The sequence below is a fragment of the Micromys minutus genome (genome assembly GCF_963924665.1).
Source record: "Micromys minutus genome assembly, chromosome: 1".
Taxonomy (NCBI): Eukaryota; Metazoa; Chordata; class Mammalia; order Rodentia; family Muridae; genus Micromys; species Micromys minutus.
In genome coordinates, this window is record NC_137969.1 from 233194227 (window position 1) to 233219602 (window position 25376).

General features: G+C 38.4%; 1 protein-coding gene across 20 annotated transcripts in view; it reads left to right on the forward strand.

Moving 5' to 3' along the window:
• NRXN3 (neurexin 3) overlaps positions 1-25376 on the forward strand; it is a gene marked incomplete at both ends in the record, with an annotated part of 1482596 nt that overhangs the window by 1345384 nt on the left and 111836 nt on the right. For 12 of the 20 annotated variants that reach the window (XM_080922175.1, XM_080922176.1, XM_080922163.1 and 9 more), the window contains one exon: positions 5926-6233. In XM_080922175.1, coding sequence (XP_080778301.1) covers positions 5926-6233 — 308 coding nt within the window. Of the gene's footprint in view, positions 1-538; positions 629-5925; positions 6234-25376 lie in introns of all 20 variants that reach the window. The other 8 variants (XM_080922160.1, XM_080922171.1, XM_080922178.1 and 5 more) reach the window with 1 other exon arrangement.

Sequence of the window (25376 nt, forward strand, 5' to 3'; positions counted from 1 at the left end):
GGATTCAATCATTTTCTCTGGCACCATTTTTCTAGAGTACAGAGTGAGGACAGATACTTGAGAGTAACAACAAGTGAATAGTCCTGTGGTCCTGAAGGGAACCCATCAGAAACACAATAGCATCTGCATGGATAAGGGTCTGACTGTTTCTTTGCATTGTGAACTTGATGTGGTGGAAAAAAACTAATCTAATTGAAAATTAGATATAGAGCTTCACTGGAACCAACTCTGTGGCAGACGAGAAAGAAGGACGAGGTGGGGTTAAAAAGGTAAAGAGATTTCTATAAATAGCCCGACTGCTTACTGATCTATATCCTAAATCACGTGACGAAAATGTGATGGAGCACTGCATAGTTGAGATCAATCTGACCTCAAACCTGTCATTCAAGGACAGAGTGAAGTCAGCTCCACCTCTACTAACGATAAATTGATACCTATCTCTAAAACTCTTCATAAAACAAACTGAACAACTAGGATGTTTTTGAATGACCTATTGACTTTTCAGATTGTTCTTTAAGCTGTTTTTTAAACTTTAAAGGCAACACTGATAATGAACGCCTCCAAATGGTAAAACAGAAAATCCCCTTCAAATATAACCGGCCTGTAGAGGAGTGGCTGCAGGAAAAAGGTAACGGTCGTTAAACTTTCATTCTAAAATCATTTGATTCTAAACCCTCATTTTTAAAGCCTGCAAATAAATGTTCCTTAAATGATAATCGCCTGCTGCATAAATGACTGTTTTAATTTTCATTATAATTTGTGTCAGCTTCCACCTGCCATATGTTGATAAATCATGCAATAATACATCGCCATTAAAACACAGTTAAAGGGACTAACATCTAGCCTGCTGTCAACATGGCAGCCACAAACAAGGAATGCCAGGAATCTCTATTTAAAAAAGAAAAAGAAAGAAAGAAATGGATTATGGCAATTTAACCACTGCATGACATTATTTGTTAATTCGTTTTAAATTACATCTCACCAAAGCTTTCTAAAGAATTTTCAAAAGCACTTGTTAAACCACATCAAACCAAACCAAAAAAAAAAAAATCTTAGATCAACTCTTGTAACTTAAAGTGCATAAAACAAATGTTATAAAGGAAGCAATCTACATTATCATTTGTTTTTTAAGAAAGGGATGAGACAGAACAGGATTTGCCTCTACATTCAAACTGTCAGAGGCTAAGTTTCTAGGCAAACTTAATTACTTTCCAGTGTCTGCAGGAAACCAAAACTAAACAAACCTGTTTCACACTTTGCTGGTGTGATACCCTGGTGCATTCACACGATGCTTTATGCAACAAAGTGTAAGTTGTTAAGACAATGAGTTGATAAGGGAAAAGTCTTGTGAACATCCAAATAGCACATTGGGATTTGCTGACAGGAATAACCACTCTGTGACTTGAAGAAAACAGCGCTTATAAATCCTGGCAGAATTTTCTGTGTGCTTTCTTTTGCTTACTAGAAGCACACTTGTCCTTCCATTAGGAAAATTTTCTTATCTTTAAGAAAGCTAGGTGTTTCTGTTCTTTCTTGAGGCAGTGTAATCTTGTTTCAAGGCCTCAAAGAACCCCTTACATGCTGAAGAAATTTGATTGAGTAATTAGATATATTACATAATCTCCAAAAAAGAAATGAAGGACATCTGTGTATGGTTCAGATGCTTAGACATGGAAAATCCTTACCGAATCTTAACTGCATGCCCTATTTTCCACATATGTGGTCTAATTAAAAATAAATTAAGAATAACTCTAAAAAGCAAATAATTTCGGTTAGTACTCAACAGCTCATAAAGTCCCTTTAACGTTAAAGACAATGATTGCCTCACTTTTAAAACAGAGAACAAGATGCATGTCTGAGTCTCATGTGCCTGAGAGAACTTTTGTGTTTCTTTCTATTTTGTGTTAATAATATTTTATTTTATTCCATTGCCTTTTGAAGTCTAAGTTTAATAGCATGCCAGGCATTTTCATTTGTACAAACCATTATAAAGCGGTTAGTAAGCTTTCAGTTTTCCTTCTGGTAGCTGTGTTATCAGCTGGCTTTCATGGAAAAAAGGAAGCCCTCATACACTCATGTTGAGTGCTGGGAGGGAAAGGGTGGTTGAGGTGGTAGGGATGGTGTATCTTGGCTTCTTTATTAGATACATATGTATGTATGTATGTATGTATGTATGTATACATATATGTATGTGTGTGTGTGTGTATGCATTTTTGGATAATATATTTAGAAACTGAGATTATCTTCTTTACTGTTTTCCCTGAAATTATTCTTGATGTAATTTGGGTGAGTAGCATCTATTTTCTTTACCTCTTCCTCTATCTAGCTAACTTCATTTGCAAATAGAATGGGGAAATTTGCACCGGAAATTTGCACTTGTTTGTGAATGTAAAGAGTAAATATATAAAAAGTAAGGTTGGACAGGTGCATTCAGAAACACATGAGGTGTCTCTTTGGAGTTCTTTCTGCCACTGGGGAGGAGAGCTCGGTCACAGCATTACCAAGTGGGTTCTCTGGCTCTGTCAACTGGTGACAGACTTTCTGACCTGAGACAACCCACTTAACCTCTTTGTGTCTCAAATTTCCCATATAAGGAGAGGAGAAACAATGTTGCCTATTCCCTTAGGGTATCCTGATATTTAATTAATTAGACTTTGTGCAGCACTGACTAGAGACATGCACAGATTTAATTTAAGCCTATGTGAACTTGATGTTAAAATGAGGCCACACATGACTTCCAAAAGAATGTGCATCTATGTGATTCTAAAATCAAACAGTTGTATGCTACAAATCCTGTTTCGTTGCTATAGTCACATGTCTTATCATTTTCAACAGAACAGTTTTCATAATCCAGTAGTATAAGCATATGTGTATTTATAGTACACATTTATTTAAATGGACACATAATTTTTTTCTTATAAAGATGTTAAGCATTGTCTATCACAACAATAAGAATGATATCTGACATTAATTTTGAGGCATCTTAGGCAAATAATAAAAACAGAAACTTTCTCCAGTTAGTTCTCTGCATTCTTCATACAGAGAGAGTACTAACACTGTTTATCTATTTTTCATCTCCTGGGCATCTAAAGAGAAATTAGCAACGACAGGAAGACATAAGAGGGGACAGAGTGCTCTTTTCTCCAAGTGATTTCTAGCTCTGTTCTCAACTGTGTAGGCAATGTGTTGAGGACTAGGAGAAGGTCATAAAACCAAAGGGAAAAGATCTAACCATGAGACTGCCAAGCAAAGTAAACTAAACCCTTTGGCAGGAACTGAAACCTGGATAGCTCTTTGCCTTCTCACCCACCAGTGTGTTGCACTAAGAAGTGAGTGGTTGAATCTCCCTTGTAAAGCAATGATAACTAAAAAGTAAAGCAACACTCCAATCCATTGGCCTCAACCACGTCCTGCCTTTCCTCATTCATGGGTCATTCTTGAATGAGCAATGGCCACTTTATGGAGCGAACTATAGCAAATAGAATGAAGGCGATCCATCATTTCCAGCCAGTCGATTGCAGTTTGAATTTCAATTTTCTCTGATCGCTTTCAGTTTTAAGTGCTGGCAGAATGAATCTTTCTGGGGAAGTAAGATGAGGACCATTATAAGAGATTTCCATTATGAAACAGTCCAAGGATATTACAACATAAAATCTTCTACCTATAATCAAGGTTACTCAACCACTAACTAATCACCAACACTGGCTTACATAGAAAAGAAAGAGGGAGGAAGGAGGAGGAAAAGATGAAAGATAAAAAGAGAGATAATATTATAACTGAGAAGCAGTTGAGAATATGCAAAAACAAATACCTTGCATGGCAGCTATCTAGTTTAAGATGCTAATATTATGCCCTAAAAATCTTCCAATAAACAGCTGTTTTTAAGTCGGTGTGTTAAGCTGCTCCAAATGTTGATATGAAGCTAAATAATTTTTTTGTACATCTATTATGCTATTTCTATCGTAGTAAGTGTTTGCCCCACCCCAAAAAAAGAAGTATGGCCTTTAGCCCATTACCCTGAACCATTGTGCACTAAACATGTCGCATCTCATGCATGTGAGAAGAATAGAGATGAAACAATATGCAACTTTCAAATGGTTCAAAGTCACAGGACACTTAGGAGCCTTGTTGGGAAATATCAAACGAATGGAGTACATCCCTGGGAAGTAGAGAATTCTGTTATCATTAAAAAATGAACCTTTGTATGGTTCTATGATTCTTATAAAATGTGGATCATTTTCACCCTAACAAAGTTTTCTAGACTAAAAGGAGAGCACTCTTATTTATAACTCATTCAAATAACAACCCTTAAGAGTTGCCCAGAGAGTAAAGTTGACAATTGTCTGAAGAGTATACCCCAAAATATGCTGTTTTCTTTCTTTTCTTCATGCTTCCAGCAGTATATACTGAGAAGGTATATCTATACTAAATTTCAGAAATCCAAGGCCAGTAGTACATTGTGAAAACTAGAGCTTATTGTCTTAGTTGAGAAGCTAAATACCACAACATACCTCTGTTCAATGGGGTTTTTAGAGAGAAAGCATATATGGTGCACCCAGCAAGTGTGAGTAGTAAAAAGTAGTTTATAATTATTTACACCTAAAATAATCAAGGTGATTAGATGAAGAATTAGAGGCTCTGTTGATCACTGACTAACAAAATCTCCAGGACAGATGTGTCAAACTTCACAAAGAGGTGTCTTTTCTTCCTCTTGAGTCCATATGGGAAAGCAGATGTAATTAATCTAAAGAGAAAACATGAAAGAAGGCCATAGCATGTTGCTGTCATGATAAATTACAATGAGGTTTTAAATCCTGCTTTCTACCCATGGCAAAGACCTAGTTTCGGTTTTTTATGAAAAAAAAAAAAAAAAAAAAAAGTAAAAATTATGGAGAGTAAAGCCTAGTTAGTTGAACGCTCCACTCTAAACTGTTCTACCATCATCCTTTTTTTTCTGATTATTTATTTTGGCCCACAGTGAAAACCTGAAATAAGATTAACTACTGGCATTTTACAACCATTACCATGTCTCTACATCATTCAAGGGATTTTATATTTTGTTTTCTTTGTCAGTATTCATCTTTGCCCTGAAATTAATTTTTATTGGTTAATTATATTATTTAACAATATTATACATGTACATAATATATTCTGATTATTTCTCCCTTTATCCTCTTAAAACTATTATACGATTACCTCATTCCCATCCCCATTTCTATTCTAGGAGTTTTGTCAATGTCTAATTACTCCCACATCTTAGAGAATAATCTATTGACTCATCATTTCTGCCTCCAAATTATCTGTCTATTATGATGGTGTTAAGTAGCAATTGCTGATAGAATATTTCTCACTATGATGGTTTATGAAAAACTGTTTCTGGTGACCAGAGTGTCCATTTTTATAAGTATGCAATGAATCTAAGTCTCTTAATTGCAGTTTAATTTCAGTAAATTTAATTTAATTATTGGACCTTATTTTTAAACTCAGTGTTCTCGGTCACCTCATTGAGTTTTGTTTGCTGCGTATCATTCTTTTCTGTTGTCATTACATTAATTTGAAGCTTAAATCAGAACACTGGGCAACTGTGGTTCATTCTTGTCATGATCTGAACTAGATGTTTCTGTCATCCTTGATTATATATCCCAGGAGACTGAAACACTGCTCATATTTAAACCAATATGTCTTCTTCCTTTGAATTAGAAAAAGATTTAGTTATTCTGCTAACTTAGGATCTTTAGCTAGATAGTGGAAGAGGTAATTACCATGAAATGTTACTCACCAATTCCTGTATTGATTTTTCTTATACATTTGACCTACTTCAGTTGTTCAAGGAAGCCTGTTTAGGTGCTTGCTCCATACAGAATAGGTAAGGGAAGGATCAGAAATGTATAGAAATAATAGTATTTCCTCCACCTAATTCACTAGGCCGGCAGCTAACCATCTTCAACACCCAGGCGCAAATAGCCATTGGAGGAAAGGACAAAGGACGTCTCTTCCAAGGCCAACTCTCTGGGCTCTATTATGATGGTTTGAAAGTACTGAACATGGCAGCTGAGAACAACCCTAATATCAAAATTAATGGAAGTGTCCGGCTTGTGGGAGAAGTCCCATCTGTCTCGGGAACGACACAAACAACATCCATGCCACCTGAAATGTCTACCACTGTCATGGAAACCACCACCACCATGGCTACAACCACTACCCGAAAGAACCGCTCTACAGCCAGCATTCAGGTAAACCTTTTGATTGTGTTCTTTTTCTTTCTTGACTTTAAAACATCACTGCTATGATCAGTATTCTGGGTAGCTAATCATGTTGAATTACTGCCTTTGAATGAAGGATGAAGATGTTCACCATAATGAGAACTAAGACTAGATAAAAGAGAAGCAATGACTGAGAGAATAAGGAAAGCCTTGTGGCGCTCATGAACTCATGAGATAACTAATGTTATCCTTACCATTTGTCACAGAAATGGGAAAGCTATTATTCAAAATGAGCAATGGACCACACTTTTATTATAAGACATCACTCTCCTCTCCTTTTCTTTTCAATTAACACAATGTAAGGAGGGAGAAATGAGCATTTGTTATCAAAAGCAAGTCTGTCCCCTAGTTCAATTCTATTCACATTCTCCTGATAGCTTTGGTAGAACATGAACTGCACATTATTAAGGTCAATAGGTATCATTAAATAAAGGACAATTGAAACTAGCCACTCAACCACTCTTTGTGAGTAATAGTCTTTGTGTTTGACATTAAGCCCTAATTAATGACTTGTCATTTTGGAGGTTCTTTTTTTTTTTTTTTTACTTTATTTTCTTAATATACTGATTTTATTAGAAAATGTAAAGGTTTAATTTTAGCTAGGCAAAAAGTTCTTGGGTTTTATAGTATGGCTTTTTTTTTTCCACTTGAAAGTAATTACATACAAGCTTAAGTTTAATACTTAGCTGCCTCTCTTGACAGTACATAAATCTGGTTAGTAGGAAGTAGGAGGTTAATCGAGTTATTAGCCTTAAATGGTTTGGCATCAAAGAAGGCATGCCAATGCTTGTGGGGGAAATTATCTCTACCCTAGTTAGTTGTTTGTAAAAATCAACATATCCTTCCTTGTCCCTTCTGCTTCTCAGTTTTCACATGTGATGCAGAAGCTCAGCAGAGTTCCTGTCATCCCTTTTCCATCCATTCCAATGGACACTAAATTTAGAGTACATCATTAATTAAAACTTACCCATGTGTTTTGGGGTTTGGGGTTTTGTTTTGTTTTTGCTTTTTTAATCTTTCTAAATTAAGTAAGTTATATGACTTCACTGTATGGACAGATGTTGTCTTCCTTTATTCCTTTTCTTTGAGCTTGAGCTGAAATTCAGACAGCTTCTTTCATGATTCCTAAGAACAATTTGTATCTGTATGTACTGATAATGTCATTGGCCAATTTTATGTGTTTTCTACGGGCAGCTAGGAGCCTAGCTAGCAGAGCAGTCCTGTAATCGTGGTGCCATTCCACGCATACCTATGCACATGCTTGAAAGAGAAAACTAGTACTTCTTGGCTGATATTATAGCAATAACTCCCGACACCTCACTCCACTCACTGAGAAGAAGATAAAAGGCAATATATATTTCTATTATGACTCTCTACAGTTCAAGCATAGATTTGTTTACTGTTTGTAAAACGGCAGTTCTGTTGGCACAGGTCTTAGCAAACCTGGTACATTTTTTTCAGAGTATATTCTGATAACTCTGTGGGAAACAGAAGAGCAAATGGCTTTTTTTTCTCCATAGGAATGGTTGATTCTGCTGTTTCCTTAGGACCACATTTTCACTGGCCATAAGTGGATTTAATGCTACACAGGGATTCAGGGAATTGCCTCAATTTGTGGTAATTTTTAGTCTTTGGTTGTTCCCTCTCACAGCAAATACATAAATGGAGGTGCAGTGGGGGCAGATTCTTTGCGTTTCTAAACTCTTTCTAGAACCCAAGAGATCCAGGGGCTTCTGGACAGATAGATTTCAAGATGCATAAGCCTTATCTCTGAGTTATCTCTAAGCCTGGGTTGCCTCTTGGAGCAAGTAAGCACCAGCAGGTGCCCTCCCCTCTCCAACAGCTTTCCTCTTGTTAGCTGCTCTTCTTTCAGAAGCTGGTGAAAATTGGATTACATCACTACATGCTACTCTGCTTTCTTTCTACTAAGCTATAAAGATGGGTCATAAATCTGTTGACACCCATTGTTTTTAGGGGGTGCATAAATACATACACTTGGAGGAAGGCCAGGAGCTTAGCACAATTGATTACTCCCGGGCTGAAGGATACAGAAACCCCAGACTTGTGTAAAGAAAGCTGAGGAGACATATTGTAGAAGATTTAGCGTGCTTTTGTTCTTGCCAACTAGACAAGAACTTATCTCCATGCATCATGCAAACCTAAAAACTCCATAGTCAAGCCTATTCTAACCCAAGTACCATCTACAGATTGAATTAAACCTACCCAATGATTTAGGACAAGTCTTAGATGCTGGGCATAGTAGGTAGCTTCAACCACATACAATATATGAGCCAGGAAATTTTCTTGAAGGAAGAGGATTCATGTAGCTTTGATCTCTGAGAGGTACTTCAAAAAGGCAAAGAAAATAGGGAAGATTAAGTCTCATGTTCACTAGTCCATCGTTTTGTTTTCATCTCTCAGAAATCTGTACAGACCACTTTACAAGCGGTGTCCCCTATTCTTTGCCATTGCACTTTGATAATCTCATTAAAGCATGGTTGTCCTAAAACTAGCCACTTCTAGGAGAAAAACAATTAAGCATGTGTGACCACAAGTGTAAAAAAAAAGTCACTATTCAAAAGCTCCCCCTACCCCATACTTTCCTAAAGCATCAGCGAGGAAAACTTCCTTTGAGGAGTTCATCTCTGATAGACCTTGGTTAGTGCTCACATCAGATCAAAGGAAAACTGCAAAGTGCTTTTAGTGCTGCTCTTAACTGTGTGTGAATGTGAACAAATCGTTTTTGAGTTGATACAGCTCTCCAATGCTCCAGTCCTTTGGAAGTAATTGGTACTTTGATCTCTGTGATATATCAGTCTGTTACTGATAGGAGTACAGAATTGCTTGTGAATGGCATGGACTATGTTAAATTACTCACAGCAATTGTGCCCAAGCAATGGATCTTGACCTTATATTAAAAAGAATGCCTCAAGATGCTCCTTTCAATTTAGGGGTAAAAAAAAAAAAGCAGCTAAAGTGCACATTAAGAAGTCAGGTAGACAGATCATAATCTTTAATAAAAGTATTATACTCAGTAGGTATTCAACAGGCACTGTATAAGCCAGATCAGACAAGTTTTATTTGCTATTATGTAGCCACTTAATTACCAGAAGTATAATGGCTGCAGTAGTGTTCTACTTCTAAAATAATCAGAATGTGTAGATAGTCGTTTTCACTAGCCAGATATCCTGGGACTAATGTCTAGTCCATTCTCACACAAGCTAAACGATCCTGGTTAGATCACAGGACACTTAAACAACTGTTGCTGAAAGCAAAGTTTTTACCTTAACTCTACAGCTACAAAACAGCTTTGTCATTAGATGCCATAGCGTATGGAGTCAGACATTGGTGTAAGTTTGGTGGAGGTCATTCTGCATTCGCTAATTAAACTGACAGGGGTTTGCTCCAGACTGGCAGTGCTCTAGTGGCTTTCTTTAGGAAGGTGGCTACACTCTGGACTCTCAGACCCTATTGAAATGGGCAGAAGGAAGAAGCCATCAGTTTCACATAGCCTGAGCCTGACCTAGGCCTGTGTTGTGTAAACCATACCCATTTGTGCTGTAAGTTCCCTGGCCTTTTCCAATTTCAGGGAAGACTTGATGACATTTATTATGATTATAGAAGTAAACCTCCAGGTATATCTGTGGGTGATTCTCTAGGTTAGCTGTGGTATAAAGACACACCTTAAGTATGTGGGGAACTATTCCATTAGCTGGAGTCTTGAATTGAATCAAAAAGACACAGCAACCTGAACACAAGCATTCTTTTCCCCATACTTACTGAATGTGGATTCACTGTGACCATCTGCCTCACTCACTAGCTGCCATGCCTTCCCTGTCATGATACACATGGCAGTTGTGAGCCAAAACCTAGTGTTCTTCCCTTAATTTACTTTGTCAGATGTTTTATCATGTCAAGGAGAAAACCACTGCACTAATCATGTGATGCAGAGTTGGGATGTCAGTCTTTTGACAATATATTATTATTATTATTATTATTATTATTATTATTATTATTATTATTATTATTATTATATTTGGTATGCAAGTCAAGCAACAATATATTGAGCAAACCAACAAGGTGTCCTTCTATTGATATTAACAGCTATAATTCTGAGCAGAGTTTAGAAATTTTGGGTCGGAGAGTGAGACATTCAGAATGATCTGAGCAGAATTTTGACCCTAAAATTAATCCTGGATAAAGTGAAAAAGTGTATAACATCAGGAATAGACTCTTCTGTCATCTCATTACCTACCTTGGATTTTTGTTTTATTTTATTAAACCAACTTTAGAGTTTAGTAGACTTTAGAAAATATGACACATCATGAAATCAACTAATATGAATATATTTTGGAAAGTTAAAAACATAGAAATCTATATTGCTTTTATCATGGAGCCAATAACCTGAAGGAGAAGGCTCTCAGTGTGTATTGGGACGGTAGTGTACAGAATGACTTATAGCATTATCATAGATGAGATTGTCATAAAATGGAGCCTTAAAAAGCAAGTGTACCAGGACCAAAAAAAAAAAAAAAAAAAAAAGAAAAAGAAAAAGAAAAGGCCAGGTCTTATGAGCTATGGTGTAAGTCAACAATGTGACTTACAAGCTTTGCAGGTTTGGGGACCTTAGCTTGAAACTCACCCCCTACTTCTGAGAGAGTACTCAGAAGACTGGAGTGAATTGAATTAATTATCTGTTGGCATAATCTAGGGTTACCCAGAGAAATAACAAAAACCTTTGGAGATGATGTGGATGGTGTGGGTGTTAGAAATCAATCCCAGAGCTTTGCTTGAATTACACAAGTGGTCTGCTAGCAAACTGCAGCCCTGTCCTCGCCCCTGTCTCCCTCTGCCCCACAGAATCTTCACCAACTCCAGTGAAACTGGGTAGCTCAATGCTGTTGAGGAGACAGATCCTAAAATAGGGAATCTCACTTCAGTCTACATTCCAGGTTCTTTGCCTCATTCTGGGCTAAAGGAAAATGTGGGCAGCAAGAGTCTTTACTGCTCTCATTACTTGTAGTCTCTCCAGCCAAACTGTTCCCAGAAGAGAGGAGCAGGCCGAGAGGAAAACAGTTGCAAAAAGGAAAATAAATGTGAATTCTCTTATCTTTGGCCTCCAGTCTGAGTAGTTATTAGCAGAATAAGAGCTCACTGTGTCCTGTGCAAATCGCCATTTGGAATTGTTTATAAGCTATTAGGGGAAAAAAAAACTGATCATAACCTAATTTTTGTGTCCTAGGCCTAAGCAAAGTCACCTTGACACTGGCCAGAGTGTGTCCCACCAGATAGTTGGCAGAAAAGTCATGATGCTCAGCCTGGATTGGAAGTATCCTAAAAAACAGTGGGATGAAAGGCTGAGGTTTCATTCCATCTCAAGCATCATAACTGTGATGATTCATTGGGAACTACCTCTGAATGTCCCAACCAGGAGCTTTAAGTTCTCAGACTTTACAACACTACACATGTGGCAATTCTTCCTTTGAGCTCCTCAGTTTTAGGCTACAGAAGGTTAGGAACACACCTAAGACTTGATACTGACCATGACAGCTTGAAACAAAATGGGTTGCTCCTTACCCTTCATCTATAATTTCAGTGTGTTAAATAAAAACTGTAGGATTTGCCATCAGAAATTCTGAGTTACAGACTCATTTACTTGTAGTTAGTTAGCTATATGCCTTAAGCTAACCCTTGTCGCCCTCTTGGTTTCATTATCTGCCTAAGGACATAAGTGTGCCTTTCCTTTTGTTACATTCAGAGTAACAACTATGATCATGAGAAGTCATTCATACATATTCATTGAAGAATTTTATGTTAGGATTCCACCTTCACCTAAGAGACTCCCCCACACTCATGTGTCTTGATTGAGCATAGCACTCCTGAGGTTTCCATCAGTACAAACACTGTGTGGTCTATACCCACAAAAGCTAACATGACTCAGACCTCTTATAACCTCAACATTGAAGACAGATGTTGAACAGAAATGTCCGTATGTTTGAGTGGAGGTCAGCTTAGCTGAGCAGTTGGAACACATAGAGAAACTCTTAGTTAAAAGTATATGAACTTGAAATTTCTGTAGGCCAAAATGATGAACGATCAGGAACTTCACACTGTTCAGTAAAATGCACAGCACTTAGATTTACAGTACACCATCATAGGTGGGATTTTTGAGGTCCAAGATATTTTGAGGTCCAAGTACTTTCTACACTCCTTGAATAATCTGTGGGTCTTAGCTTGTGATGTCAATTGGATGTACCAGGCCTGCAGTGCCTTGTGATCATAGCATGTATCAAGAATGGTTATACTTGCCTGGAGGGTTATTCCCTTCCGTTTTCTCTCCCTGTTTCCTACTACCATGGGCTTGAAAGAAATGACATAAGAAATCCACAATTTCTGCTCCCTTCCTCTTACCACTAGACAACAGTCCCCCCTGGGAAAGTTTATTTTTAGGATCAGGGCTCAGCTAATATTGATTAACAGCCTTACATAATGTGTGGCTCCAGGCTCCTTGCTTTCCTGCCAAGCCTCATAGCTAGGGAAGGCGCTGAAGATTTGTCAGTCTAATTAGACTTTAGCTGCCAGCCAGGAAATCTCTCTTGTGTTCTGCTTGCCCTCACATAGATATTCTCCTTTCCCTTTTTGAGAATAATGTGGAGGGGAGGAAATTGGACTCCAATTTACTTGTCTCTTGGTAAGATTCTTCAGTGTTGGCTTCTTTCTGAAAAATTCAGATGAAAAAGAAACTGAGAACCACAGAAAGACAGACAGACAGACAGAGAGAGACAGAGAGACAGAGAAGCAGAGAGAAAGAGAGACAGAGAGAGACAGAAAAGGAGAGAGAGGGAAGCAGAAAGAGTTGAATGGGAAAAATAGTACAGGTAAGCCTTTGCCATAAGGACTTATATGTTGCCAGAACACAAGGCTGAGGGAAGATAAAAGAGCATGGTTTTTCTTTATCCATTTTTTAACATATCACTTTCAAGGTCTGAGGTGGCCCTGTTCCAGAGAGATGTCTAGTCCTTTAAGGGGGTCTTCTGAGGAGGTCCTTCCAGTAGATAGGCTGGATGCTTAAATATTCTCATGGGAGTGATAGAGTTACCTGTCTAATCTCATTACAGAATTGATACAGATTTTACATCCAATCTGCTGATAAAGTGCTAGATCTTATTGCAAAGTACCCGAATGGCTTGAAGAGGGTATTGGTTTGGCTCTCAGATCCTCATATGCAGCCACTGACAAGTGGTTTTAAGGATAATGGTGATTTTTGCAATCACCTATCTGCTACTGAGCAGGGACCACATTCAGTGGTTTTACCCTGTTACCTAGGATTGGTACCCTTGCTCTCACTCTAGCCATCCCTCTAATCACAGTGCTCTGGCTAGATTTAGCCTTTTCCACCTGGAATAGTATTCAGCATATGCTAATAATGAGTAAAAATCAGTGTTGTTGGAAAGAAAAAACAGACAATCTATCATCCCCTTCTAAAGGAGCACACATGTCTCTTAACAGTAATAGGCTGAGGCTTTCCAAATTCCTAGCTGTTGCTTCCCAAAGGCCCATTGCCTGATGGGTTTCATCTTTAGAAATAGTCTCGGCTAGCTTCCATGACATCTTGCCTTAAGAATAAGGTATCCTATGAGTAGGGCTACACAGATGCTGACACTGGTAGAGTGCTTGCTTACCATGTGTCGGAGCTAACTGGACATTGGTGGCTTAGAACTACAACTCAGCACTTGGGAAAGTAGAAGCTTGGAAATCAGAAGTTCAAGGTCATACAATATTACATAGTGAGTTTGAGGATACCTTGGGCTATTTGACACCCTGTCTCAAAAAGAACACATAGAAGGTAGAGTAAATAATGAATTCAAATCAGGCTTGGTAATACACACACACACACACACACACACACACACACACACACACACACAGGCCCATCAGGACTATAGAATAAAACCCTTCCTAAAAACAAAATAAACAGCAACAAAGCAACAAACAAACAAAAACAACACCTGTAACTACCCCAAACCCTAAAATACTGGAGCCACCAAGAGTCTCTAGCTGACAAAGCTCTCCCATTTGGCTTTCCTACCAAGGCCCATGTTTTGCAAGAACTATCAAGAACAGGTTTTATCCTGTAAAGTCTTCCCAATATTTGGGTGTGTCATCATGCACACTGATCATTTTGGGGAACTAAAAACCATTTCACAAATTAGCTGATGTCATCTGAGAAAGATGAACAGAATGCTTTTGATTTAATTGATATGATTTTTTTCTTTGTAATTCATCCCTTTTTCTTAGTTTGTCCAGATGCATCTCCCACAGTGGCCACTTCTGTGTAAAAGATACACTGCCTAATAAATATTACTTGGGTGATCAAAAAAAATAATTGATTCTCATTAAAATGGAAGTCCAGAGATTGGCTTTGGTTCTTTATCTCTGACAAGACATCCCTTACTTCCCATTTCTATCTTCAAGGACAGTAGGCAGGTCTCAAAACTGGTAGCTCCATTCTGTCTGTGATGAGACAGTGGGAGGGTGGAATGCTCTTCCTGTATTCCTGGTGCCTGTCTGAATGACTGGAGAAAGGAGAAACACTGGGTGTTGTTATGACAAGCCTTGCCTTTTGAAACCTTCTAATTAAAGACTTCATTTCTAGAGAGCTGCTACTGTTAGCTAAATGGAGAAATACATTTCCCTTAGATTTTTCTCATCATCATCCTGGGATGAAAATGTTGGAGAATTATATACACCCTGTTTTCAGGGGCTAACAGTCACAGACAGAATTGCTTGAAGGAAATTTGATTGACATGTATACATAATGAAACCTCTTCCTTCTATCATCCTGTCTGGTCCAGCATCTTTCTCTCTCTCCCCATCTTCCTCTCTTTCCCCTTCTCCTCTTACTCCTCTCTTTCTCCCTCCCTTCTCCCTCTTTGTGTGTGAAAGAGGTAGAGAAACAGAGAGAGAGTTAAACACAGAGACACAAAGAGAACAAGGCCTAACAAGACAGAAAAAGACAAAAAGAGAGAGAGTATATGTGTATACATTTGCATTTATTATGGAAAATAATGCTTATTAACTTTAGCATCATTTAACACGCTTGGTGATCTTCCTGAAGAACAGACTCTTGTTTGGGATGGAGACTTGCCAAAGATTCTGCACAATGTCCCCAGAGGATTTATTTCATGCTGCTCAGTTTATGGAGCAAGATCTTATACATACTCCCAGCTCTGTCATGAGTAGCTGTAGCATCTGTTTATTCATCCTATCAAAATCTCTTTTGCACATGTAGTTCAGGGCTCTCCAAGATGAAAAGTTGACCTCATCCAAAGCATTAGATAAGTGAATGACTAGATATCCAAAGAAGGATTAACAATGAAAAAGGTTCCCCATCAGACAATGCTGTCTTGGTTCTTGATGCCCCTTCTTCCTGTTCCTCACTCTCCTGCATGCCCATAAGACAGATAAAAAAAAAAAAAAAAAAAAAAAAAAAAAAAGGAACTTACCTTGTTGCAATATTTATTCTCCTTTTAAAGAGTTGACCTCTAAGGAAGCAGAAGGACATGAATGATTTTAATCATCAGTAACAATGGGAAACCGGTCCTGACGATCTTGAACAGTATAAATATATGAAATGACAGATTTTTTTTCTGCTCTTCCTTTCCATACCCTCCTACAAGATACCGAGAGAGAGACACATACTTGTGCACCCACAACTCATTCTGTAATACAAAATGAAATTTCACCCAGCCTTTATCTTGGAGCTGCTGTTCCAGTGATTAATGCCCCAGTGGCTGGGAAACTGAGCTGCTAAAGGAAGACAAGGAGAGAGGGAGACACATGAAATATATCTCTAGGGCCATTTCTCACTATTATTATTACCATTATTAGAACCTTACTACCCTATCTATTCTGTTAGGAAATGTGTGATCTATTGTCAATGGGGAATGGGTGACATTAGCAAGTGGCTTCATACAGGAGAAATGAACAAGGACACAGAGAATAGGTAGTTTTTAGTAAACAGAACTGACCTCCATGGGGTCTTGTTGCTGCTCCTCTTTATTTGAGGGCTTGTGGGTTCTCTTTATTATTGTGTTGTTTTCAGTCTGAAGAAATAGATGTCATGGCCAGTGTCTCTATGTCCTCCTGCTTTCCTTTTTTGCCCCCTATATACTTTCTTACACATGTCCTCTTGCTTTTATTCAGTCCTTATCTGTAACAATCAATAAGAAGTAGCCCATAAAAGTGGTTTCAATGCTCACTTATGCAAAAGACAGGCTAGACTGTGTATAGCCTTGAACCTCCTCATCAATAAAGGTCTCCCTTCCCTGTTTGATTTCAAGCTTTTGAAATATTTATGATCTCTATTTCTGTTACTCTGTTTCTCTCTGTGTTTCTCTCTGTGTGTGCCTGTCTTTCTCTGTCTCTGTCTTACTCGGTCTCTCTCTCTCTCTCTCTCTCTCTCTCTCTCTCTCTCTCTGTATGGGTGTGTGTGTGTGTGTGTCTGTCTGTCTGTGTGTGTCTGTGTGTGTGTGGGGGGGTGTACTTTTATGTACACATCACATAAAATAGTACTTGATACCTGTTACTTATTTCAGCAAAGAATGATGGGTAAATTATTGCTAGCTTCAGCACTAAAGTGGATTGCATAGTGAGGCCTCCTTGGGAAGAAGGGCCATAATAGAAACACCATCACAGCATGTGCATCTGCTCATAAATGGCGAATTCATTCGTCTAAGCAGAGAGTTCCATAATCTGATTTATAAAACGCTGTGGTCGCAATGTCTTTAGGAGGACGTGGGATTTAGAACTGAGGCACCACATGGAGCTTCAGTTTTAAATGGAATTTGAATTCAACCTGTGAGTGGCATCATTAATTGAGGGTCTAGTTGGGCCTGGTACTTGGGTGAAATAAAGAAAGAAAAAAGATAAAATAATTAGTTCCACAAATATGGAGTACCTCATCAAGTGTGCGAGTTTAAGAAACAATAAATAAAAGAAAAGCTTTTTTGCCTCGAAGATTATGAAGCCAGCCAGTATTCTCTCCCTCCCCCTATCTCCTCTCCTTCTTGTTGTTGTCAGTGGTTGATGGTGGTGGTGGTGGTGGTGGTGGTTGGTTGGTTGTTTGGTTGGTTGGTTGGTTGATTTGGGCTTTGATTTTGATTTTTTTTTTCAAGACAGGGTTTTTTTTAGTAGCCCTGGGTGTCCTGAAACTCACTCTGTAGACCAGACTGACCTCAAACTCAGAGAGCTGCCTGTGCCCCTGAGTGTTAGAATTGAGGGCATGGCCCTTCCCCTCCACCTAAAGTCTGTAGTCCAGGCTAGCCTCAAAACTCCTGCCTCAGGTTCTTTCAGCAAATCCTACTGGCATGATGTTATTTTTACATTTTAATTTTATTTTTGTCAAAACAGTCCATTCAGAGAATAAAGAGTTCGAATACAGTCCTTGAGGTAAAATAATACGATAGGCTTTTCTCCCTTCAGTGGCTCCGGGTGTTGACTATATGTCTTACCTGAGTCTGTCAGCAAGACCTGCTCTAACTAAAGAGTCATTTGGCTCTTTCTGTGGGTGATGCATAATCAAAGTGATAGGTGGTGACACTGGAGAGAGATAAACTCTCTAACCTCTGTCTCAACTCTGGACCACCAGGATGAGCCTTCCAACCACAGAAGGGAAATGATCATCAGGATCTCTTGTAATCTTTTCAGCAGCTACACATATATGAACTTCTGCACTCTGCCCTAATGCTAATGGCTGTGTTTCTAAACTTTCTCATACACAAAATTCAGATTTAGCCCTCTTTTCTGAAAACCCTACTTAACACAACACCACATACCCTGCAAAAGAAACAACGGCAGGTCTGAGCAGAGCATCTTCCTCCTCACACCCTGCAGCCCTGCTCTGTTCCTATAAGTTGCTGGGATTTTGCAGAAATTTCCTCTTCATAATGTACCATCTTTCCATTTATTACCTTTCTCAACATATTAACTACTCATGACTCTGCAGGAAAATGACACAAGATTTGTCTCCTTCTCCTGCCAACCCCATCAACTTCCTCATTCTTCAATTTTCCCATAAACCCTCAATCACATTATCTGGTTAAATGAGGATTCACCGTTTACATTGACATGACTTTGTAATATCATGTACTGAGAACGATTTAAGAAGATCACACATGGACTGATTCATTTCACAAATACTTACACAGTGGGTAGAAGGCATCGGTTACTATTCGGGGAACTGTGGTAGATGCTGTGAATGTTGGCTCGAGCTAATATTCTAATGTGAAAATTATCTTTCTTTTCTCCTGAAGCTCTTTGTAAATGGGCACCTGTATTACCTCATTAGCCCCTCTCTCTCCACCACTCTGTGTCACAGTTAGCACATATGGAAAATTCTCTTCAGAGAAAATACACAGGAAGCCTGACATTTCCATTGTCTTTTTATTTGCTATCCTGCTGGTGTCTTACCCCCTGGACCCTGGGTACGTGCCACCTCACAGCTGCTGCCACTCTTCCTCACTGTACAGGTGGGCAAGCTCCCCGAGGCCCTCAATTTAGTTCACTGATTCCCCTCTGTTCTCTGCTGAGTTATTCTCCCCTTTGAAGTTTGGCACCATCCTCTGACTGATTGAGAATGAGTAAAACCGCAAGCCATTGCCTACATAAAGGGGTTCAGGTCAACACCCATCATTTGTTGATAGTTTGCATAATGGGGAATTACAGGGTAAAAATAATGAACTTGAAAGCATATGACCAGTGTCTTAAGGCATCTTATGATGTAATTATTGATAACAGCTTGATTTCAGATTCATGGACCGTATTTTACTTTTCTTTCTTTCTGAAATCTTAGCTGCTAATCAGTGAACTTCAAGATCATATCTATAACCTGTATTTTGAGCACTATGTGAATTGTGCTTGTGTAGTTTGCTTTCGCCCTTTATTAGGGACCAGTCTGACAACTTGAGTTTTGGTCAGCTAATCTAATGCTAAATACATAAAGTGCACTTGGGTGCGTGCGCATGCTCACACAGGAAACAATAAAATTTTGAGATTAACAATGCAGTACAAAAAAAGCCCTAAGTTGTTCTGTGTTGGTTTGCATATATGTACATATAGATCATATACCTGCATATTTATGTCATCAATGTATAATTCTGCTGAGTTATTTTTCTTCTCCTCTTTTGTCTCTTTCTCCTCCTCTCTTCTCTTCTTCTCTTCTTTTCTACTTCTTCTTCTTCTTCTTCTTCTTCTTCTTCTTCTTCTTCTTCTTCTTCTTCTTCTCCTTCTTCTTCTTCTTCTTCTTCTTCTTCTTCTTCTTCTTCCACCCCCCCTCCACCCCTGCCCTTCTCTCTCTCTTCTATAACTTTGCACTGTGCTCATATACACACAAGAGAACATGTATATTCTCGGGCATGTATGTGGCGGTCAGAGGACAATTTCAAATTTCAGCCCTTCAGACTTTCCTATTACCTTGTTTGAGATATAGTCCTTCTCGTTCTCCTCTGCAGAATCCAAGCAAGCTTCCTCCTGCATTACAGCAGTAATCCTGTCTCCATCACTTATCACCTAGCAGAGGTACACTGGGACTATAGACAAGTACACTACTGTGTCTGGAGTTTATATGAGTTCTGGGGATTTAAACTCATTACATCTGCTAGGAAACCATCTTTCCAGATCCTCAGTTCTTCTACTGCTTCATTAATGCACTTTATTTTGTGTGTATGTATGTGTGTGTGTGTGTTTGTGTGTGTGTGTGTGTGTTGCAGGGTTGTTTTTTTTTTTTAACCATATTGTCTATTTCTTAACAACTTCACAGATATCATGAGTTAAATATATGTGTAAGCACTTAAAACTTATTGCATGCAGGAAAGAGCACAAGCTGACTCTTCCACCTCTCAACAGATGCTAGTCTTTTCTAGGAAACCAAGGATCAAATATTTTGGCTTCAGAGTTTTATGCAACCAGTGAGTTTGTATGTCTCTGGGCTCACTTATAAATTGCTTGGTGGCAGTCTGTTCATTTGGCTCTTAGCTTCCTCAGTGTAATGTTTTTGAATTTCCTTTTCATTGGATGCTTGATAAAGTGCTGGAAAAAAAGCAGTTGCATCTACATTTCCTCTCCTGATGAGAAATAACATATCATAAGAAACAAAAATTCCTCCAACCTGTCCCCATTTGATGCTAATGTGCATGGATTTGGATGGTAAAAAAGGGCTGTGGTCAAGTCATTACACTAAGACTGAGCCAAAGGTTATAGCCATCAAAACAGAGGAGAGGTAAACACTTAAATGAAAAACTATATAAATAGGACAGCATAGGGAAAGCTGAGTAGAGGAGGTGGAGATGCCCCCAAGCCTATTTCTATAGGGAATCATTTCTATCAAACATTTCCAACCAAAGAGCAAAGATTGCTGGAGGCTCTGCAGTAAACCAAAATATTTGAAGAAGAAAGTGGGTAAATAGCAAAATTTACTTCCAAAGCCATACTAAGAACACCATATAGCTCTACAGAAAACATCTATAAAACGTGCTTTTCAACTCCAGTACCCAAAAGGTAAATTCATATATTTTACTTTGAAGGATAGAGGGTGAATGTCTACACAACTTGTTTTTGTTGTATGTTGTTCAGCTAGATGTATGGTAATAATTACAGAGAAATAGAAGGCAAAGAAACAGAAACCACTATGATATTGTTATTTTTAATTGGTCTTTTTTCATCTGTTATTTGCCTATTTGTCTGGATATTTGCCTATTTATGATCTATCTATATCTATCAATTTATCTATCTATCAATCTATCTATCATCTATCTATTATCTATCTATCTATCTATCTATCTATCTGTCTGTCTGTCTGTCTGTCTGTCTGTCTGTCTGTCTATCTTTATCTTTTATGTCTATCCCTATCACCTTTTCCCCCCAAAAGGGATATATATATATTAGCTGCTCATCGGAGTAGACATCTAGGTAACAGAGTTTTCACGTTTTGACTGTTGTAAATTCTTTCCCTACACTAGCATCCTTTTAAAATTCAAGACTCATTTTCATTTGCAATATTCAATGAAAGGAGATTGTTGGGCAATGTCAGAGATGTTTGGCCCTACAAAATTATGGCATATCCCTAAAAGCCTGATAATTGAGACCAATGGAATGATTCAACAGCTGAACAAGACTTCAGCCTGTCTCCCAGCTGTTTTACAAATTCCCTGAAGACAGACAGACCCAGGTGGTAGATGTGAAATTTTTCCTTACAAAGAATTCTGAAATTCAGGTATACTTACATGTTGAGTTGTGACCATAAGACTGGCAGCACTTGAAAAAGTGGTCTTTGGAGCCACTTTACTATAGTGCATCATGTGGATTCATGAGAGTGCTAGGAACTCAAATCATGAATATTATTTGTTCACCGAGTTTACAATGCCTCCTGACTGCTGTGTCAAGGTCTAGATGAAACTGATAGGGTCAATCAGCCAAATGTATGCTGGCTATTTTCATGAGGCTCCCAAAAATATGGGAAAAGGCATGAACAAACTTTGTTAACATTTTACATTTTATTTTTTAAATTTTACAATTACTCAATAACAACCTATAGGTGGTGGTGTACACCTTTAATCCCAGCACTCAGGAGGAAGAGGCAGGTCCATCTCTTGGAGTACAATACCAGCTTGCTCTACAGAGTTAGTTCTAGGATAGCCAAGAGTACACAAAGAAAATCTGTCTCACAAAGCAAAATCATTTAGTTAACCCCAACCATGTCAACTGCTGAGGCAAAGAAGGACAATTATTCAGGAAAACAAAAAGGGGCTTTCATTATTTTTCTGATCTGTAAAGAGTTTTCCAAGAAGAGCTGTATAGGAACTAGTCTGTTAAAAGAGAATTAGGAAGTGTTCCACCAAAGGCAGCAGCTCCCACCAGGGCACTGCTGGACAGATCAGGCTCCTTCCTGCTCTTTTGTCTTCAGTCTATACACAGGAGCTCTAGTGTATAAGTAGGTGTGGCCTTATTACAGGAGGAATACCACTAGAGGTGTACTTTGGGGTTTCAAATTCTTAAGCCAGGCACAGTATCTCTCTCTTTCTACAGCCTGAGGGCCTAGCTCCAGAACTCTAAACTACTTCTCCAACACTATGTCTGCCTGTGTTCTGACATGCTTCCTACAATGCTGATATTGGACCAAACCTCTAAACCTTTAACCAAGCTCCATTTTTTAAAAATGCATTTATTTATTTATCTATTTGATTTATATCATGTTCATAAACCCTTCCTCCTCCCCTTTCTATCCTATCCTTACAAATCCCCATATTACTCATTTCCCTTTTCCTAAGATAAGGCAACAACCAGGGTACCACTCTGCCCTAGGTCATCTAGTCAAAGTGGGACTAAGTTTAAATCCTAGTTAAATGCTTTTCTTTATAACAGTTGTCATGGTCATGGCATCTCTGCACAGCAATAGAACATTTGTCTAAGATAAAGGATTAGGGAAGGACAATATGTTTGTTATGACAAAGGTCTGTAGTACTGGTTTGTTGAATGTTTCCATAGCTATATTAGGGGGCATGAACCATATGGTCTCTGGAGCTCAGCTTCTCAATCACTGCTTTCATGGTATGCTAAAGATGCAGCTTTACTCTTTGAAAATCAAGGGTACCAAGTCACCAAAGGCAATTCCATACCCATGCAAAGATGCAAATCTCTTCATATGGCACACTCACTGCCATTTTGCATAACACTTTAAATTCTTCACCTTGATAAGAGGGACCACACTTGGTGAAGAGTCTATAATTGTCATGATCATCATGCCAATAAAGTTTGATACCTGCTGTGTATTAAATATGAAGACACATTTTAGTATTGAGTTTGGCGTATATCTAGTTGCTATTCAGTAGACCTCTAGTAGCTGGAAATTGATCCTTTGAAAACATTCTGTTCTCTCTGTTTTCTCATGCATAGCCTTGGTCTTTCTTCCCTCCTGGTAAAAACTGTGAAGTTCACTGGAAAAGTTCCTGCAGTCTAATTAGCCTCTCTATTTAATTTTATAATAAGAACTCTGAACCAGAAGCTGGAGATAATGTACCCAATTCAATTCATAGATGTCAATTTCTTTTTAATTGTAATTCTTTTCTCTAGTTCTTCCCACTCTTGCTGCTAGAACACAGCTGAAGCTTGGGTGATTATGAGATTTTCATGCCTACGCTGCTAATTATGCCTCCTGCTTTAGGGTTAAATTCATTTCTTATCATGGTTGTTAGTATTAGTAATAATAATAGGTCTCTCCATCTAAGCTTGGTTGAGTAGTTTTCATAGTTACTGCTTCGAGGCTTAGCTCATTTCCATTTTTTACCTAGATGCTTTCTTCCTTTGTTAATGTCTATAAGCCTCCATTTTTCTATTGCACTTAAATACTACTTGTGAATCAGTTTGACGCAAAGCTTATCTAGCAGATTTTTCTTACTATTGGAGATGGATTATACTTTTGGAGAGTGGTGGCCAGACTTATAGATGTCAATGAAGCCCTCTCTTAGTTATGACATTGTTCTTTAAGGAGAAAAAATTCTGGGAGGGGGTGACCAAGAGAAGAGCAGTGAGCAGGATGAAAACTGAATAAATAAAAACAATAACCAAAACATTAAATTAAAAATAGAAAGTATTTGTAGTGGTGAAGTCTCTAATGGCTCCTATCACCTACTTTGGAAGGGCTCTAGGTCCTCAAAACAACGTAAGACTTTTTTTTTTAATTGGATATTCTCTGCATTTACATTTCAGATGTTATCCCCTTCCTCCAATCTTATCCTCCCTCCTCCTTCTATTGCCTCCATAAAAGTGCTTCCCCTTCCAACCACCCTCTCCCATCTCAGAACCTTGGTGTTCCACTACACTGGGAAAAGAAGCCTTTGGTGGATCAAAGGCCTCTTCTTCCATTGATGCCAGAAAATGCCATCTTTTGCTGCATATGCACCTGGGGCCATGGGTCTCTTCATGTGCACTCATTAGTTGGTGTTTTAGTCCCTGAGAGCTGTGGTTGGTTTAGTCACCACATAAGACTTCGACTTCTATGTTTACTACAAACAAAACAAAATGAAGACTTCATTTTGAATCCCTACCTGCAACGATCATTTATAAGAAGAACTGTCTTCATTTTTGTTTCAAGTCATTACATGGTATCTCTCACCTTTTGGGTTTTTTTTTTGTTGTTGTTGTTGTTGTTGTTGTTGTTGTTGTTGTTGGGTTTTGTTTTGTTTTGTTTGGTATTAAATGATAATTTCATTCATTACAAGAACCTATCAATATAGCAGGGGCATTCCTGTTTTAAAAGCCAAATTAAACCAAAGAAAATCCTGCCTATGAACAAGGTTCCAGTCCCTTTCAACAGTGCCATAAGACTCTACCTAAAGCCATCTTCATATTCAGACTTTCTGATGTATATACTTCTCTGATGATACTTCCTAAACAATTTGTACAAATTTATTATAAAAATTTCAGCAAAGTAATAATTCTACTCATGGTCACAACCTGTGGAAGAATCACAAATGTAAGTCTTCACAATTCCTTTTCTTTCACGTCCTTCCTTCCCAATATTTCACACAAACACCCACCATTCTACATCTATGATGCTGTAATTTTGACCATACTGTTTTCTATGTATATCATGAAGAGAGGGAGGGAGTGAGGGAGAGAGAGAGAGAGAGAGAGAGAAAGAGAGAGAGAGAGAGAGAGAGAGAGAGAGAGAGAGGGAGAGGGAGAGAGGAGAGGGAGACAGAGAGACAGAGAGACAGAGAGACAGAGAGAGAGAGAGAGAGAGAGAGAGAGCACTGTTCCCAGTTGTATTTTTGAGAGGAAAACTAAGTGTTTCTGTTGCAAATACTTAGACCAGTTCCTGGAACATAATAAAACTCAATAAAGATTGGTTATCATTTTTGTCATTTCTTTACTGACCCTGTCTGCCTGTAAATTAATTCTCCATTAGACTCATCTGTGATACAATCTCCTTGGGAAAAACCTACCTTTACTCCTGCTCTTTCTCACCCTGTTAGGCTCAATTCTGCCAATTCCCCTCTCACTCTATGTCTGCAACGGGTTTATTTGTTGTTACAAGTACCTGTGCAAACTACATGT